General features: G+C 45.9%; 1 protein-coding gene across 2 annotated transcripts in view; it reads left to right on the plus strand.

The window, feature by feature from the left end:
- PLAC9 (placenta associated 9) overlaps positions 1-14,988 on the plus strand; it is a 109,182-nt gene that overhangs the window by 64,842 nt on the left and 29,352 nt on the right. For both annotated transcript variants that reach the window (XM_077259385.1, XM_077259386.1), the window contains exon 2: positions 8,245-8,336. In XM_077259385.1, coding sequence (XP_077115500.1) covers positions 8,245-8,336 — 92 coding nt within the window. The remainder of the gene's footprint in view (positions 1-8,244; positions 8,337-14,988) is intronic.

Here is a 14,988-nt window from a genome sequence, read left to right on the forward strand (position 1 = left end):
CCCGAGCAGTGGTTTACTCCCACATATGGGGTATCAGCATACTCAGAACAAATTGTACAACAACTTTTGGGGTCCAATTTCTCCTGTTACCCTTGGTAAAATAAAACAAATTGGAGCTAAATTAAATTTTTGGTGAAAAAAGTTAAATGTTCATTTTTTGTAAACATTCAAAAAATTCCTCTTAAACAACTGAAGGGTTAATAAACTTTTTGAAAGTGGTTTTGAGCACCTTGAGGGGTGCAGTTTTTAGATTGGTGTCACACTAGGGTATTTTCGATCATATAGTCCCCTCAAAGTGACTTCAAATGTGATGTAGTCCCTAAAAAAATGGTGTTGTAAAAATGAGAAATTGCTGGTCAAATTTTAACCCTTATTACTCCCTAACAAAAAAAAAATTGTTCCAAAATTGTGCTGATGTAAAGTAGACATGTGGGAAATGTTACTTATTACGTATTTTGTGTGACATAACTCTGTGATTTAAGGGCATACAAATTCAAAGTTGGAAAATTGCGAAATTTTCAATATTTTCGCCAAATTTCTGTTTTTTTCACAAATAAACACAGGTAATATCAAAGAAATTTCACCACTACCATGAAGTACAACATGTCACGAGAAAACAGAGTCAAAATCACTGGGATCCATTGAAGCGTTCCAGAGTTATAACCTCATAAAGGGACAGTGGTCAGAATTGTAAAAATTGGCCCGGTCATGAACGTGCAAACTACCCTTGGGGGTAAAGGGGTTAAATAAAAGTATTCATTCATGGGTACAATATTTTTTGATTTTTATTACTTTTTTGATTTTTTAACAGATTTTTACATTTTATTAACTTTTTTCTAACTTTTTAAAACTTTTTTACTTTGTCCCACTATGGGACCTTTATTTTTTGCAGGCTGATCGCTTGTATAGCATGCGGATGCAGCAGCATCCCTATTGTATGCAAACTGTCAGCGCTGCACTGACTGATCATGCCCTGTGTATGATCAGCAACTTTCCTAGCTCTGGTGACCCATATGTCGTCATGAAAACTTTGGGTCATAATGGCAACAATCGGGACCCAGTGATGACGCCTCAGAGGCAGAGGGGTTGTCTTCCCTCTGCCTGTTCCCAAAATGCTGCATTCAATTGCAGTATTTAGAGGGTTAAAGTGGCGGAAACGATGCGGGACCCGTTGGCATGTGTGCGCAAAATTGCCAGGATGCCATATGTCCCAGGTCAATTAGTTCCGGGTCACAGGGATGTATGGATATGTCCAAGACAGGAAAGGGGTTAAAAAGATGATCACATTTTTGTTCAAAAACATTGTTTGTTTTTTTAAATTATTAGTCTTTACATTTGTAGATGTACTGAATATGTACTTTGTTCATTGTGGACTATTTAAAAAAATAATAATTGCTTAAAATATTTTATATAATACTTTGTTCAACTTAATTTTTTTTATTACTTGAACTTTAAACTTCAATTGTTTTCTCACTTCTACAAACCCTGGCAAAAATTATGGCATCACCGGCCTTGGAGGATGTTGATTCAGTTGTTTAATTTTGTAGAAAAAAAGCAGATCACAGACATGGCACAAAACTAAAGTCATTTCAAATGGCAACTTTCTGGCTTTAAGAAACACTAAAAGAAATCAAGAACAAAAAATGTGGTAGTCAGTAATGGTGAAAATTATGGAATCACTCAATTCTGAGGAAAAAATTATGGAATCACCCTGTAAATTTTCATACCCCAAAATAACACCTGCATCAAATTAGATCTGCTCGTTGGCATCTAAAAAGGAGTGATCACACCTTGGAGAGCTGTTGCACCAAGTGGACTGACTTGAATCATGGCTCCAAAACAAGACATGTCAATTGAAACAAAGGAGAGGATTATCAAACTCTTAAAAGAGGGTAAATCATCACGCAATGTTGCAAAAGATGTTGGTTGTTCACAGTCAGCTGTGTCTAAAATCTGGACCAAATACAAACAACATGGGAAGGTTGTTAAAGGCAAACATACTGGTAGACCAAGAAAGACATCAAAGCATCAAGACCAGAAACTTAAAGCAATATATCTCCAAAACAGGAAATGCACAACAAAACAAATGAGGAACGAATGGGAGGAAACTGGAGTCAATGTCTGAGACCGAACTGTAAGAAACTGCCTAAAGGAAATGGAATTTACATACAGAAAAGCTAAACAAAAGCCATCATTAACACCTAAGCAGAAAAAAGCAAGGTTACAATGGGCTAAGGAAAAGCAATTGTGGACTGTGGATGACTGGATGAAAGTTATATTCAGTGATAAATCACAAATCTGCATTGGGCAAGGAGATGATGCTGGAACTTTTGTTTGGTGCCGTTCCAATGAGATTTATAAAAATGACTGCCTGAAGAGAACATGCAAATTTCCACAGTCATTGATGATATAGGCTGCATGTCAGGTAAAGGCACTGGGGAGATGGCTGTCATTACATCTTCAATAAATGCACAAGTTTATGTTGATATTTTGGACACTTTTCTTATCCCATCAATTGAAAGGATGTTTGGGGATGATTAAATTATTTTTCAAGATGATAATGGATCCTGCCATAGAGCAAAAACTGTGAAAACATTCCTTGAAAAAAGACACATAAGGTCAATGTCATGGCCTGCAAATAGTCTGGATCTCAATCCATTTGATAATCTTTGGTGGAAGTTGAAGAAAATGGTCCATGACAAGGCTCCAATCTGCAAAGCTGATTTGGCAACAGCAGTCAGAGAAAGTTGGAGCCAGATTGATGTAGAGTACTGTATGACACTCATTAAGTCCATGCCGCAGAGACTGCAAGCTGTTATAAAAGCCAGAGGTGGTGCAACAAAATACTAGTGATGTTTTGGAGTATTTTTTTGCTTGTTTGTTTTTCATGATTCCTATGCAGCATCAATAGTAAAAAGATCTAATGTTAAAAATAATAATAAAAAAAAAAATCGTGCTATTCTCACCTTCCAGCGCCTTTGCCGTTCCTCGCCACTCTCCGGGCCATGCATTGCGGTCTCGCGAGATGATGACATAGCGCTCTCGCGAGACCGCTACATCATCATCTCACGAGACCACAATGCATTCTTGGGACCGGAGCGTCACGAGGAGCATTGCTAAACGCCTCGCCTGGATCCGGGGGCCACCGGAGGGTGAGTATATAACTATTTTTTATTTAATTTTTTTTTTTAACGGAGATATGTTGCCCACACTGCTTTATAGTACTTGGGCTGTGTTATATACTGCGTGGCTGCTATATACTATGTGGGCAGTGTTATATACTATGTGGACTGTGCTATATATTACGTGGGCAGTGTTATATACTGCGTGGGCAGTGTTATATACTGCATGGGCTGTGTTATATACTACGTGGGCTGTGCTATATATTACATGGGCAGTGTTATATACTACGTGGGCAGTGTTATATACTGGGTGGGCTGTGTTATATACTACGTGGGCCGTGTTATATACTACGTGGGCAGTGTTATATACTACATGGGCTATGTTATATACTACGTGGGCAGTGTTATATACTACGTGGGCAGTGTTATATACTACGTGGGAAGTGTTATATACTACGTGCCTGTGTTATATACTACGTGCCTGTGTTATATACTATGTGGGCTGTGTTATATACTACGTGGGCTGTGTTTTATATTACGTGGGTGGATCGCCCCCACGTAAGGGCAATGGGGCACTCGGTACCGGGTCCTTCGGTTCGGTGGGGATGTCACGGTGGCCCAACCCGGCCCGTGGCCCTTTGAGGGGCGTCCAGTAATGACAGGACAAGAGTTTATAGGATAATATTCGTGACACCACCTGTGGTATTCGGTCAAGGTGACCGATGCTGCTTAGGGGTCCGCTGGGGTGATGTTATGGCAGCTAGATGGTATACCTTCCCACAGGTGAAGTGTACCCCCAGGGCTTCCCAGAAGTGTAGATGGTGATGGTGGATGGTGTAAGGCGCAGAGAATAACGAGGACACAAGGTTGCAGTCTCTTTACCTTTACTGAAGGCTTCAGCATCCATAGTCCAGGGCACCAGATCACAGGGCAGGCAGAGTCCGGCCGGTCAGAAGGCAAATCCAGAGTCCCGTTATCCAGGTGGAAATCAGTAGCCTTCCTCTAGCGCCTGTGTGTTGTAGTACCTCCCTGCTGAGCAACTCGGTAAGGTCCTCACAACTATTGGAGATGTTAAGTCTCTTTCTCTCTGTCCCCCTGATGGATAGGATAGGACAAAACACATATGACTGGTGGCCTGAGGCTTTTTGTAGGGACCCTAGAGACACCCCGGCCTCCACAAGTTGCCACCGTGCCTCCTGTGTATAAATGTCGGGCAGCCAACGTAGAATTAACTGTCCTGCCAGTCTCTGAAGTAAAGCTTAGAGATCCTTACTCCCTCGGTGTTCTGGCTACCGGGATCTTTGCGCCTCAGAAGGAGGCAGCCTTTTACAGGGCAGAACGCCTTCTGGTTTTCCTCTCCTTTTGCTATGACTTCGTTTCTCACTCACTACAATACGCCGCTCTTCAATGTTTCTTTCTTAGGATGCTGCCGCACGTGGGGCAGGCGCAGCTCCGTGGACCCTCGTTCTCCACAGACCGCAGTCTGGGTCTGACTGGAACCCACTCCAGCCAGCTTCTCCAAGCTCGGTCGGGTTCTGTCTGTCTCACTTCCTATCCAAACCACCAGTTTTATCTAACTGTGAGGAGTGCCCTAATAGATAGAAGCTTAGCTCCCCTGGCGGTCTGGAGTGTGAAGTGTGTTGTGTGGTTGTGACACATGGACAAAGGATCTCCTTTATTACCCTCAGACATAATGTCACTCCCCCTGGTGGAAGAATAATATTACTACAACGACCAGAACTCTGGGGCGCTGCACGGGCAGTGTTATATACTACGTGGGCAGTGTTATATGCTGCTTGGGCTGAGTTATATACTATGTGGGCAGTGTTATATACTACATTGGCAGTGTTATATACTACGTGGGCAGTGTTATATACTACGTGGGCAGTGTTATATACTGCATGGGCAGTGTTATATACTGCGTGGGCTGTGTTATATACTACGTGGGCAGTGTTATATACTGCGTGGGCAGTGTTATATACTGCGTGAGCTGTGTTATATACTACGTGGGCAGTGTTATATACTGCATGGGCAGTGTTATATACTGCGTGGGCTGTGTTATATACTACGTGGGCAGTGTTATATACTGCGTGGGCAGTGTTATATACTGCGTGAGCTGTGTTATATACTACGTGGGCAGTGTTATATACTGTGTGGGCAGTGTTATATACTGCATGGGCAGTGTTATATACTGCGTGGCCTGTGTTATATACTACGTGGGCAGTGTTATATACTACGTGGGCAGTGTTATATACTGCGTGGGCAGTGTTATATACTGCGTGACCTGTGTTATAAACTACGTGGGCAGTGTCATATACTATGTGGGCAGTGTTATATACTGCGACGGCTGTGTTATATACTACGTGCCTGTGTTATATACTACGTGGGCTGTATTATATACTACATGGGCTGTGTTATATGTTACGTGGGTTGTGCTGTATATTATGTGGGCTGTGTTATATCCTATGCGGCTGTGCTATATACTACATGGGCAGTGCTATATACTAAGTGGCTGCTATATACTAAGTGGCTGCTATATACTACATGGCTATGCTATATATTACGTGGCTGTGCTATATACTACATGGCTGTATGTGTTACGTGGGCTGTGTTATATACTGCGTGGGCTGTGCTATATACTGCGTGGGCTGTGCTATATACTGCGTGGGCTGTGTTATATACTATGTGGCTGTGCAATATACCACGTGGCTCCTATATGCTACATGGCTGTGTTATATACTGCGTGGCTGCTATATATTACGTGGGCTGTTATATACTACGTGGCTGTGTTATATACTACGTGGCTGCTATATACTACGTGGCTGTGCTATATACTAGGTGGCTGTGCTACGTACTACGTGGCTGTACTGTATACTACATGGGCTGTGTTATATACTACATGGCTGTGCTATATACTACGTGGCTGTGCTATATACTACGTGGCAGCTATATACTACGTGGCTGTGCTATATACTAGGTGGCTGTGCTACGTACTACGTGGCTGTACTGTATACTACGTGGGCTGTGTTATATACTACATGGCTGTGCTATATACTACGTGGCTGTGCTATATACTACGTGGCTGTCTGTGTTACGTGGGCTGTGCTATATACTATGTGGCTGCTATATACATACATACATATTCTAGAATACCCGATGTGTTAGAATCGGGCCACCATCTAGTACCCTATAAGTACAATGAAGAGCAGCTCCGGAGGGGGCATATACCTATAAGGTGCACTGAGAAGCAACTCAAGAAAAATAAGGGGGCATAAGCCAATAAGGTGCAAATAGAGGGGGCATGTACCTTTAAGGTCTGCAGGTCCAAGCACAGCGCACACCCCGACGTGCGTTTCGGAACTAAGTCCTTTGTCGGCTGACCAATTGCACCTTATTCAGCCAAGTATAGCCATACATTTTCTCTTCTGCTTTTCTCAATAGTCTTAATTGAAAGAAGTGGAATTGAAATTGATTTGCACTTGTTCAGCTGAATGCAAATTACCTATGGACCGGACCAGCCTGAGGAGTGTGGAAACAGCTGAATCCTAGCAATGAGTATATTACACATTGTTAGAGTCTTTTTCCATTAAATGTTCCATACAACACATTTAGCATAAAATTATATTTAACAGTATGTTTTAGATATTATTACACTGTAGCAGTATAACATGATTGGAATGTACTTATAGTGATGAACACAACGATGGCACTCTGTACTTCCTAGTCCCATCTTCTACACAGCAGAACTAGCTCCTCAGCCAATCACTGATCACTCTGATAACTGGCCTATGCCAGTGATTGGCTGAAAGGGCATTTCTGACTATTTCCAGTGTACTGAGGACTGGATCAGGAAGGACAGTCCAGCAGGGTAAGTCCTGGAATGGGACCGGAGGTTCTGTCAGGGAGGTTTACTGTTCAATACCAGCAAGGTTTATTGTTCAATGACAGGCCAAGGCATTTAATCGACAACTTATATTGTATTATATTTACAGCTGTAAAACTATATAAAATGCTATCATAGGATTTGTCTTTGGCAGAAAATGTGAACAGATGTAAGAAAGGATTATTCATGTTCTGTAAGACTGCTCTCAGTAAGGGCTCGTGCACATGACTGTATTTTCGGTACGGGTGCTATCTATTAAAAAAAACAACAGTATTATTCAATGGGGCAATAGGGATTATAATAACCATATCTCTGCGTGAAAAATATTTCAGCATACACAATTTTCCTCTGCAAATCAGGTGAGACTCATCCATTCAAGTCTATGGGCGTGCCACAGTATAGCATCTGATTTCTATGGATGTATTGCAATTCTGTAAAATAAGAAACTGCAAATGGTTTTGAAAAGATTAATAGCGGCTGTCATGTCTCACGATTTGACAATCATACATTATTTTATTATCATTGTATTGTTGCTATGCTGCTATGCAATCAGGTTTGACTTTTGAAATTTGTCCTGTCTCTCTCCCTGTAGCCATGCTCTGATGTATAGAAACCCCCCTTCTTCCCCAGTTAGTGTTTGTCAGCCATCATTCCTGGTTCAGAATTGTCTTTTTACCTACAGCAGTTGTTGCTTCTACTGCTGTTACTATTGTGCTTATTACAAAAATTCCCCCTGATAATATACACTTTCTGGAATCTTCACACATTCCTCTGCAATCAAATTGATGCTATCTGACAGAGTTCTTTTTGTGAGTACTGGTTCATTCATACAGACATCCATAGAAATGCTGTCTCAAGAGCCCAACACTTGCAGCCTAGTTATGGAGTCAGAATAGCGAGAAAAAAAAAAGTGCCACTTTCCTGGACGAAACTTTGAATGTTTTTTTTATATAGTTGTGTGAATCTATCGTAAGAGAATCAAAATGATAATCTTGTAGATATGAGAGCTTCTAGAAGCTAACATAAAACATACTGGTGGTAAAGTAGAATATTAATCCAAGTACTTGTTTACCAGTTGGGACCACTGCAAAACTTTTGTTCCCTACCTGTCAGATTAGTTTATGCCTGATGGTTTTGACTTTCTATAAAACCCACTTTGCATGCATTATGTATTATGATTGAATTGACATTTCATATCACTGTATCTTATGTCCTAATTTGCTGCCTTCAAATCCTTAGATGCGGATCCGGCAAGTACCTTATACAGAGAGAGAGGAGAATGGTGTAATGAACACCAGAAGGTCCACAAACGTTTGGATGCTATAGAAGAGGTAATGTCTAGTGACTGTGAAGTGTGCGAGGGCAAGGCCGCCCATGCATATCCATGATCTGGCCCAGCAAAACTTCCACACTCAGATTCCATCTTAACAAACGTATCTTTACTGTTAAACATTTTCTTAACACAGCGGAACACAATTGTAGACAATACAAAAAATGCCTATTCACAGAATTAACGTGTAATAACAAACTATCCCTCACTGTCCCTATCCACACGTTACCAGTTCCTTTACTCCAGGAGGTAATCTTCCCACGTCGCAGGCCTGTCTGTCACTGCAGGGAGACGCTCCAGCCGAGGAGAAAACAACAGGGAGTGAACAAAACTCTGTCTCTCAGGTCCAGACTGTAATCCTTGGGGGTTCAGCAGGTAAAGGTGGGGTGTTCGGCCTCTCAACAGAGGACCCGCTTACAGTTCATGGGCTCCTGGATCTGTGAAGATGTCACCGCTGAGTGCTCTGCAGTGTGGGAGCTGGGAACAATCTGGATGTCAGCTTCCAAGAGAGGGGAATCGTCCAGGCAATCTCCTATGTCGCATCTACAGGAGGGCACCAGCATACACAGACTTCTCTCTGCACAGAGAAGTTTCCCGGGCTCTCCTTCTTCTCTCCCTCCTTCCTGGTCACATGACATAACAGGGGGGAGCTTAGCCAATACAGTTTGTTTCTCTGTAATCACATTCGGCATAGGTATAACTTCTGGCCACACGGGGGCAGTGTCTGTCACAGATTCTTCTATGTCAATGATAACAGAACAGTCACAGCCGGCCAGCTCATTACACGCCCCCCCACTTGAAGGTTGGCAGTCCCTGTCAACGACTGTCTCCAGGGCGGCGATGGCTGTGGAGGTTGTAGGACCCGGCTGTGAAAAGGGCCACACATATTGGTCTCTGTAGGACTGTCCCGGGGGCACTCCTGCGGTGGTCCTCGCTGTCCGCCTAACGGGTGCTAGTCTCTCTCCCCGATCAGTCACTCCACTCTCCGCCCCAGTCGGTAAGTCAGTCAAGGAGGTAAGGGGTGCAGACGTGTCAGTCAGGCGAGCAGGGGTAGGAATGTTTTCCACTTCTACATCCCCGGTATCGGTGTCTCCCACAGTATTAGTGACATCCGTCTCTCTAGGCATTATAGGAGGGGAGTCAGGCTGAGAACGACAGGGGCGCAACATGTTACGGTGCAGGGTGCGGAGGCTGCCACTGTCTTCACCTTGTACTTGGTAGACGGGGCCACCAGGGTACGGGTGTCCAATTATTCGATAGACTTCGGTCTCCCACTTGGGCCGGAGTTTTCCTTGTGGTTTCTTTATACGAACTAGGACCAGTTGACCCACACTCAGTAGGTCGTCTTGTACTGGAAGTGGATCAGCGTGAACCTGGTCCTGGATCTGCTGTTCCACCATCTGGTAGACAGTTTCCATCCTTTGACGGTGTGCTTGTAGCCAGGAAGGATAGGTACCACAGGTGTCTTCATCAGGGTTAGACAGGTGTAGCTCATGGATGCCTTTGCCTGGGCGGCCAAAAAGGAGGGTGTAAGGCGTGTATCCGGTGACAGAATGGACTTGATTGTTATAGGCCTACAGCAGTTCTGGGAGGAATCGAGGCCAGTCGGGCTTTTTGTCTTCTGCTAAGGTTCGGATCAGTTGTAAGAGAGTCCGGTTGAAACGTTCACACGCGCCATTCCCTTGTGGATGATACGAGGTGTGTTGTGAATTAGACTTTTTTGGCTCCCTCTTGTGGTCACTAGGTCACTAGTGATATGACTCTGGGATTGTCTTTCCTCAGTTTGGCACCCACCTGGGTCGTTAGTCCAGGGGTGTTGCTATATAAACTTCCTGGATCCTCAGTCCAGTGCCTGGCATCGTTGTAATCAGATCCTTTCTGTTTGCTCCTGTCTGCTGGTCCGGGTTCTTGCAAAATTAAGCTAAGTCCTGCTTCCTTGTTTTTTGGTTATCTGTATTGCTCTTATTTTCTGTCCAGCTTGTACTAAATGTGATTCCTGATTTTGCTGGAAGCTCTAGGGGGCTGGTATTCTCCCCCCGGGCCGTTAGATGGTTCGGGGGTTCTTGAATATCCAGCGTGGAAATTTTGATAGGGTTTTTGCTGACCGTATAAGTCATCTTACTATATTCTGCTATTAGTCAGTGGGCCTCTCTTTGCTAAATTTCTAGTTCATTCTTACGTTTGTCTTTTCTCCTTACCTCACCGTTATTATTTGTGGGGGGCTTGTATCCAACTTTTGGGGTCTTTTCTCTGGAGGCAAGAAAGGTCTATCTTTTCCCTTCTAGGGTTAGTTAGTTCTCCGGCTGGCGCGAGACGTCTAGAACCAACGTAGGCACGTTCCCCGGCTGCTGCTATTTGTGGTGCTAGGATTAGATATACGGTTAGCCCAGTTACCACTGCCCTATGAGCTGGTTTTTTATGTTTGCAGACTTGGTATGTACTTTTGAGACCCTCTGCCATTGGGGTCATAACAGGGGTGGTCCTGGACTTCTTGATTCCATACATCTGCTGAAGTTCTTCAATGACTCGCCCTTCGAAACATGCCCCCCGATCCGAGTGCAGCCGCTCCGGACACCCGTAGACCCGAACGAAGTGTTGACAGATGGCCTGTGCAGCTGATTCGGCAGTCTGATCTTTGGTAGCAACAGCGACGGCGAATTTTGTGAAGTGGTCCACCATCACCAGACAGTACTGGTAGCCACTATTCGCCGTTCCGATCAACAGATAGTCCACCATCAACAACTCGAGGGGCCTGGATGTGCTAATGGTCTGGACGGGTGCACGCTGCTCAGTAGACTTGTGGAGTTCACATGTACGACAGCTTAGGCAGACGTTTTCAACCAGCTTACGGAGTCCTGGGCAAAAAATGAATTGCTGGGTCCACCGGAGGGTCTTGTCTATGCCGAAGTGGCCGTTCCTTCTGTGGGCTTCAGCCACCATCTCATGGGCTAGCTGCACCGGGACGACAATCTGCAAACATTCTTCCAGCATATGGGATAAAAGGGCCCTGCGATACAAGACTCCATCCTTCACGATCAGCCGATCCCATTGGGCAAGTAGGGTAGAGGCCCTGGTTGATAGTCGGGCTCTTACTTCGGAGGGTGGTTTCTCTTGTGTCGTCACGTACTGTTTCAGTAAGACGTGTTCAGAGTCTCGATCTTGAAGCTTGGCCCATTCTTGTTGGGACAGGGGGGACCCCACTATGGCTTCGATCCCGCCTACAGCATACTGGCGGCTATCTTCTATTTGTTTAGCTAGCCGGGCAAAGTCGGGCAGTTCATCTTCCTCCAACTCTTCATCCCGGTTTCCCACTGGTGGGGATGATGTCACTCTGGAAAGGCTGTCAGCATTCTGATTCTCCTTCCCCGCTCTGTATTTAATTTTGTATTGGAATCTAGAGAGCCTTGCCATCCAGCGCTGTTCCATTGCCCCTAGTTTGGCATTTTCTAGGTGGGCAAGAGGATTGTTGTCTGTCACGACCAGCACCTCCGCCCCTGTCAGGTAGCCAGCAAATTTCTCTGTCATAGCCCAGGTCAGGGCCAGGAGTTCCAGGCGGAAAGAGCTGTAGTTGACGGGGTTCTTTTCGGTATCACGGAGGGATCTACTGGCATAGGCTATTACGCGTTCCTTGTTATCTTGGACTTGGGAGAGGACCGCCCCGAGACCTTGAAGGCTGGCGTCGGTGTATAACTGGAACGGCAAGGTGTAGTCTGCAAATGCCAGAATAGGGGGTGATGTCAGAGCAGCTTGAAGCGCCCGGAAGGATTTTTCTTGGTCGGGCCCCCAGCTGATGCGTCGTCCTCTGGGACTGTTCGCGGTCCCTCGGAGGGTCTCATGCAGTGGTTCCGCAAGCCGGGCAAAGTCCTTGACAAATCAGCGGTAATAGCCCGCTAGCCCCAGGAAAGCCTGGACTTCTTTGATGGTAGTTGGTTGTGGCCACTCTCGGACAGCTGCTATCTTCTCTGGAGAGGGTTGGACACCTTCGGCTGAGATCCGGTGTCCCAGGTAATCGATCTCCTGCTGGAATAGACGGCACTTGCTGGGCTTCAACTTCAAGCCGTGTTTCTTCAAGCGCTAGAACACTTTGCCAAGCTTGTGAAGGTGATCCTCAAAGGTGGCGGAGTATACCACGATGTCATCAAGGTATATCAGCGTGAATTCGAAGTTGAAATCTCCCAGACAGCGTTCCATCAGTCTCTGAAAGGTCCCTGGTGCGTAACAACCGAATGGCATCCGGTCAAACTCGTACAGGCCCATAGGAAGGATGAAGGCGGTCTTTTCTCTGTCCTTCTCACTCATGGGGACCTGCCAATATCCACTGGCCAAGTCTAGAGACGAAAAATATTTGGCCTTTTTCAGGGCGGTCAGTGACTCTTCGATCCGGGGGAGTGGATAGGAGTCCCGGATCGTGCAAGCGTTCAGCCGACGGTAGTCTACGCAAAATCTCAGGGATCCATCTTTCTTTTTGACTATCACCATGGGTGCAGCCCATGGGCTCTGGCTTTCCCGCACCACTCCGGCGTGTAGCATAGATTCTAAGAGGCTTTTCACCTCCTGGTATTGTTGAGGTGGTATTTGTCGGTACCTCTCGCGAATAGGGGCAGTATCGCCCGTGGGAATCTCGTGTTGGATACTAGTGGTGTACCCGAAGTCGGTGTCATGCTTTGCAAAGGAGTCTTGGTGTTCTCGCAATAGTTTCTCCACTTGAGACACTTCCTGTTTGGTGTACTGGGAAGGGTCCAGTTGCACTTTTTCCAGTAGTTTTTGCCCAATGTCATCATCTGCTTGAGCATTTATGGCTGAGACAGTTACCATCCGGCCATCTTCTGTAGACGGGGTGAATTGTAAGGGTCCCATGGGGTTCACTTCTGTGGGTAGAGCATATACTCTGGCAAGTTGCGTGCCAGCCTCAAGAGCTACACCTACGTCTGCGGTGTTGTTTAGCCTGACAGGGACTCTTCCGTTCCTCACGAGGGCTAGGGTGCGGGCGACTAGTGGGTTTAGCTTACCCCCACTTGGAGCCCTCGGCTCGATTAACACTTCAACTCCTTCAAGTTGTCGGTTGGTGTTAAGAGGCAGGGAAATGACTGTCTCTTTTTCAACGGGCAAAGTAATCCGAGTACAGCGGGGCACTTTAACGGCTGCTAGGGGTAGTTGTTCCTTTGCCATCTGTTGAAGTCCAACGGTCCGGATTACGCGCTGGAACGCCAGACGAGTCGGTTTATGTTTGGTAACTTTCTGCCAGTACTTGGGCCCTTTTCTTGTCAACAGCATAAGATCTAGGTCTTTCAAGATATTCATTCCAATTATTACTGGGGCCTCGGAGCCGAAGCCTTCCTTGACAATGACGATTCCTCGTTTCCCTAGGTCTTGTCCACAGGCCTTCGTATCCATCCAGGCGACTCCGGTTACTGGAATGGGTAGGTTATTAGCCGCAATTATCTTAATGGTGGTATCTGGATCACAAGCAGTTCTTGGTTTGAGGTACTTTTCATAAAACTGTTCAGAGATCGTGGTCACTTGCGACCCAGTGTCCATCAATCCTTGCACCGCAACTCCCTCCAGAATAACTTCAAGTATAGGACTACTCGAGGCAAGAGTACTTCGTTGCTGGTTCTGTTTTTCTACACCCTGTTCTCTGTCCCCCCTGCTGCTCGAACCTCAGCTGCAGGGGTGTCTAGTTTAACGGCGGCCATTGTGGTGAGACCTGGCGTGGTGGCTCTGCTTGTGGATGTAGCCGATATTCTGTTCGTCGTGGTAACTGATGGTTTGTTCGTTGAGGACAACGATTCGCCCTGTGGCGAGGGTCACCACATGACCAACACGGTCCCGCGGGACGGCTAGGTCGTATCCGCTGGTCTCTCTGTCGTTCTAGTGTTAACTGTGACACCTGTTGCTGTAAATCTGCTACCATCTGTTTCAGCTCCTCGGTGTCACTGTTGGGCTGTTTACTGTTTAATATGGATCTGCACGCAGCGCTCTGAGTCCCCACATCCATGACGGGTCCCCTAGAACGTTCTATGGCTTCCTGCTTGACTTCAGCGAAGGTGAGAGTCGGCGTCATCCGAATCAAGTCCTGTAGCGTACGGTTAAGATACTGGTCTCTCAGCCCTATAACGAATTGGTCTCTCAGTACCAGGTCACGAGGAGCCATAGTAGCCAGTTGTTCCCCTTTTGCACAGACTTGTTCAAGGAGTACCTGAAGGGCATTTGCATATTGGGGAATGTCTTCACATTCAAGCTGTGTCCGTCTGAAGAACAGGTATCGCAGTGTTCCCTGGTACGTAGTAGGTCCATAGGTCTTTTCCAGCACCTGCACCAAATCCTCCAACACACGCTGCCCCCTGACCGTCTCCAGTCTGACTGTCGTCCATGCCTCCCCCTCTAGCGTCAGTACCGCCATTTCTGCCAAGGTCTTAGGGTCAATATTATACATTTCTCCCAGTATCCGCACTTGTTCCGCCCACTCTGGTACGGGGTAGTTTCGCCCGCCAAATTTCCTGACCTGGTTTACAATGGACACCGGCGGCGGTTTCTGACTGTATACTGGGCCTGGGTGGGAATCCTGCTGGGCACAGATCCTGCCGACTACGCCAGATGAAGTGTGCGAGGGCAAGGCCGCCCATGCATATCCATGATCTGGCCCAGCAAAA

The sequence above is a fragment of the Ranitomeya variabilis genome, chromosome 4, assembly GCF_051348905.1.
Source record: "Ranitomeya variabilis isolate aRanVar5 chromosome 4, aRanVar5.hap1, whole genome shotgun sequence".
NCBI lineage: Eukaryota > Metazoa > Chordata > Amphibia > Anura > Dendrobatidae > Ranitomeya > Ranitomeya variabilis.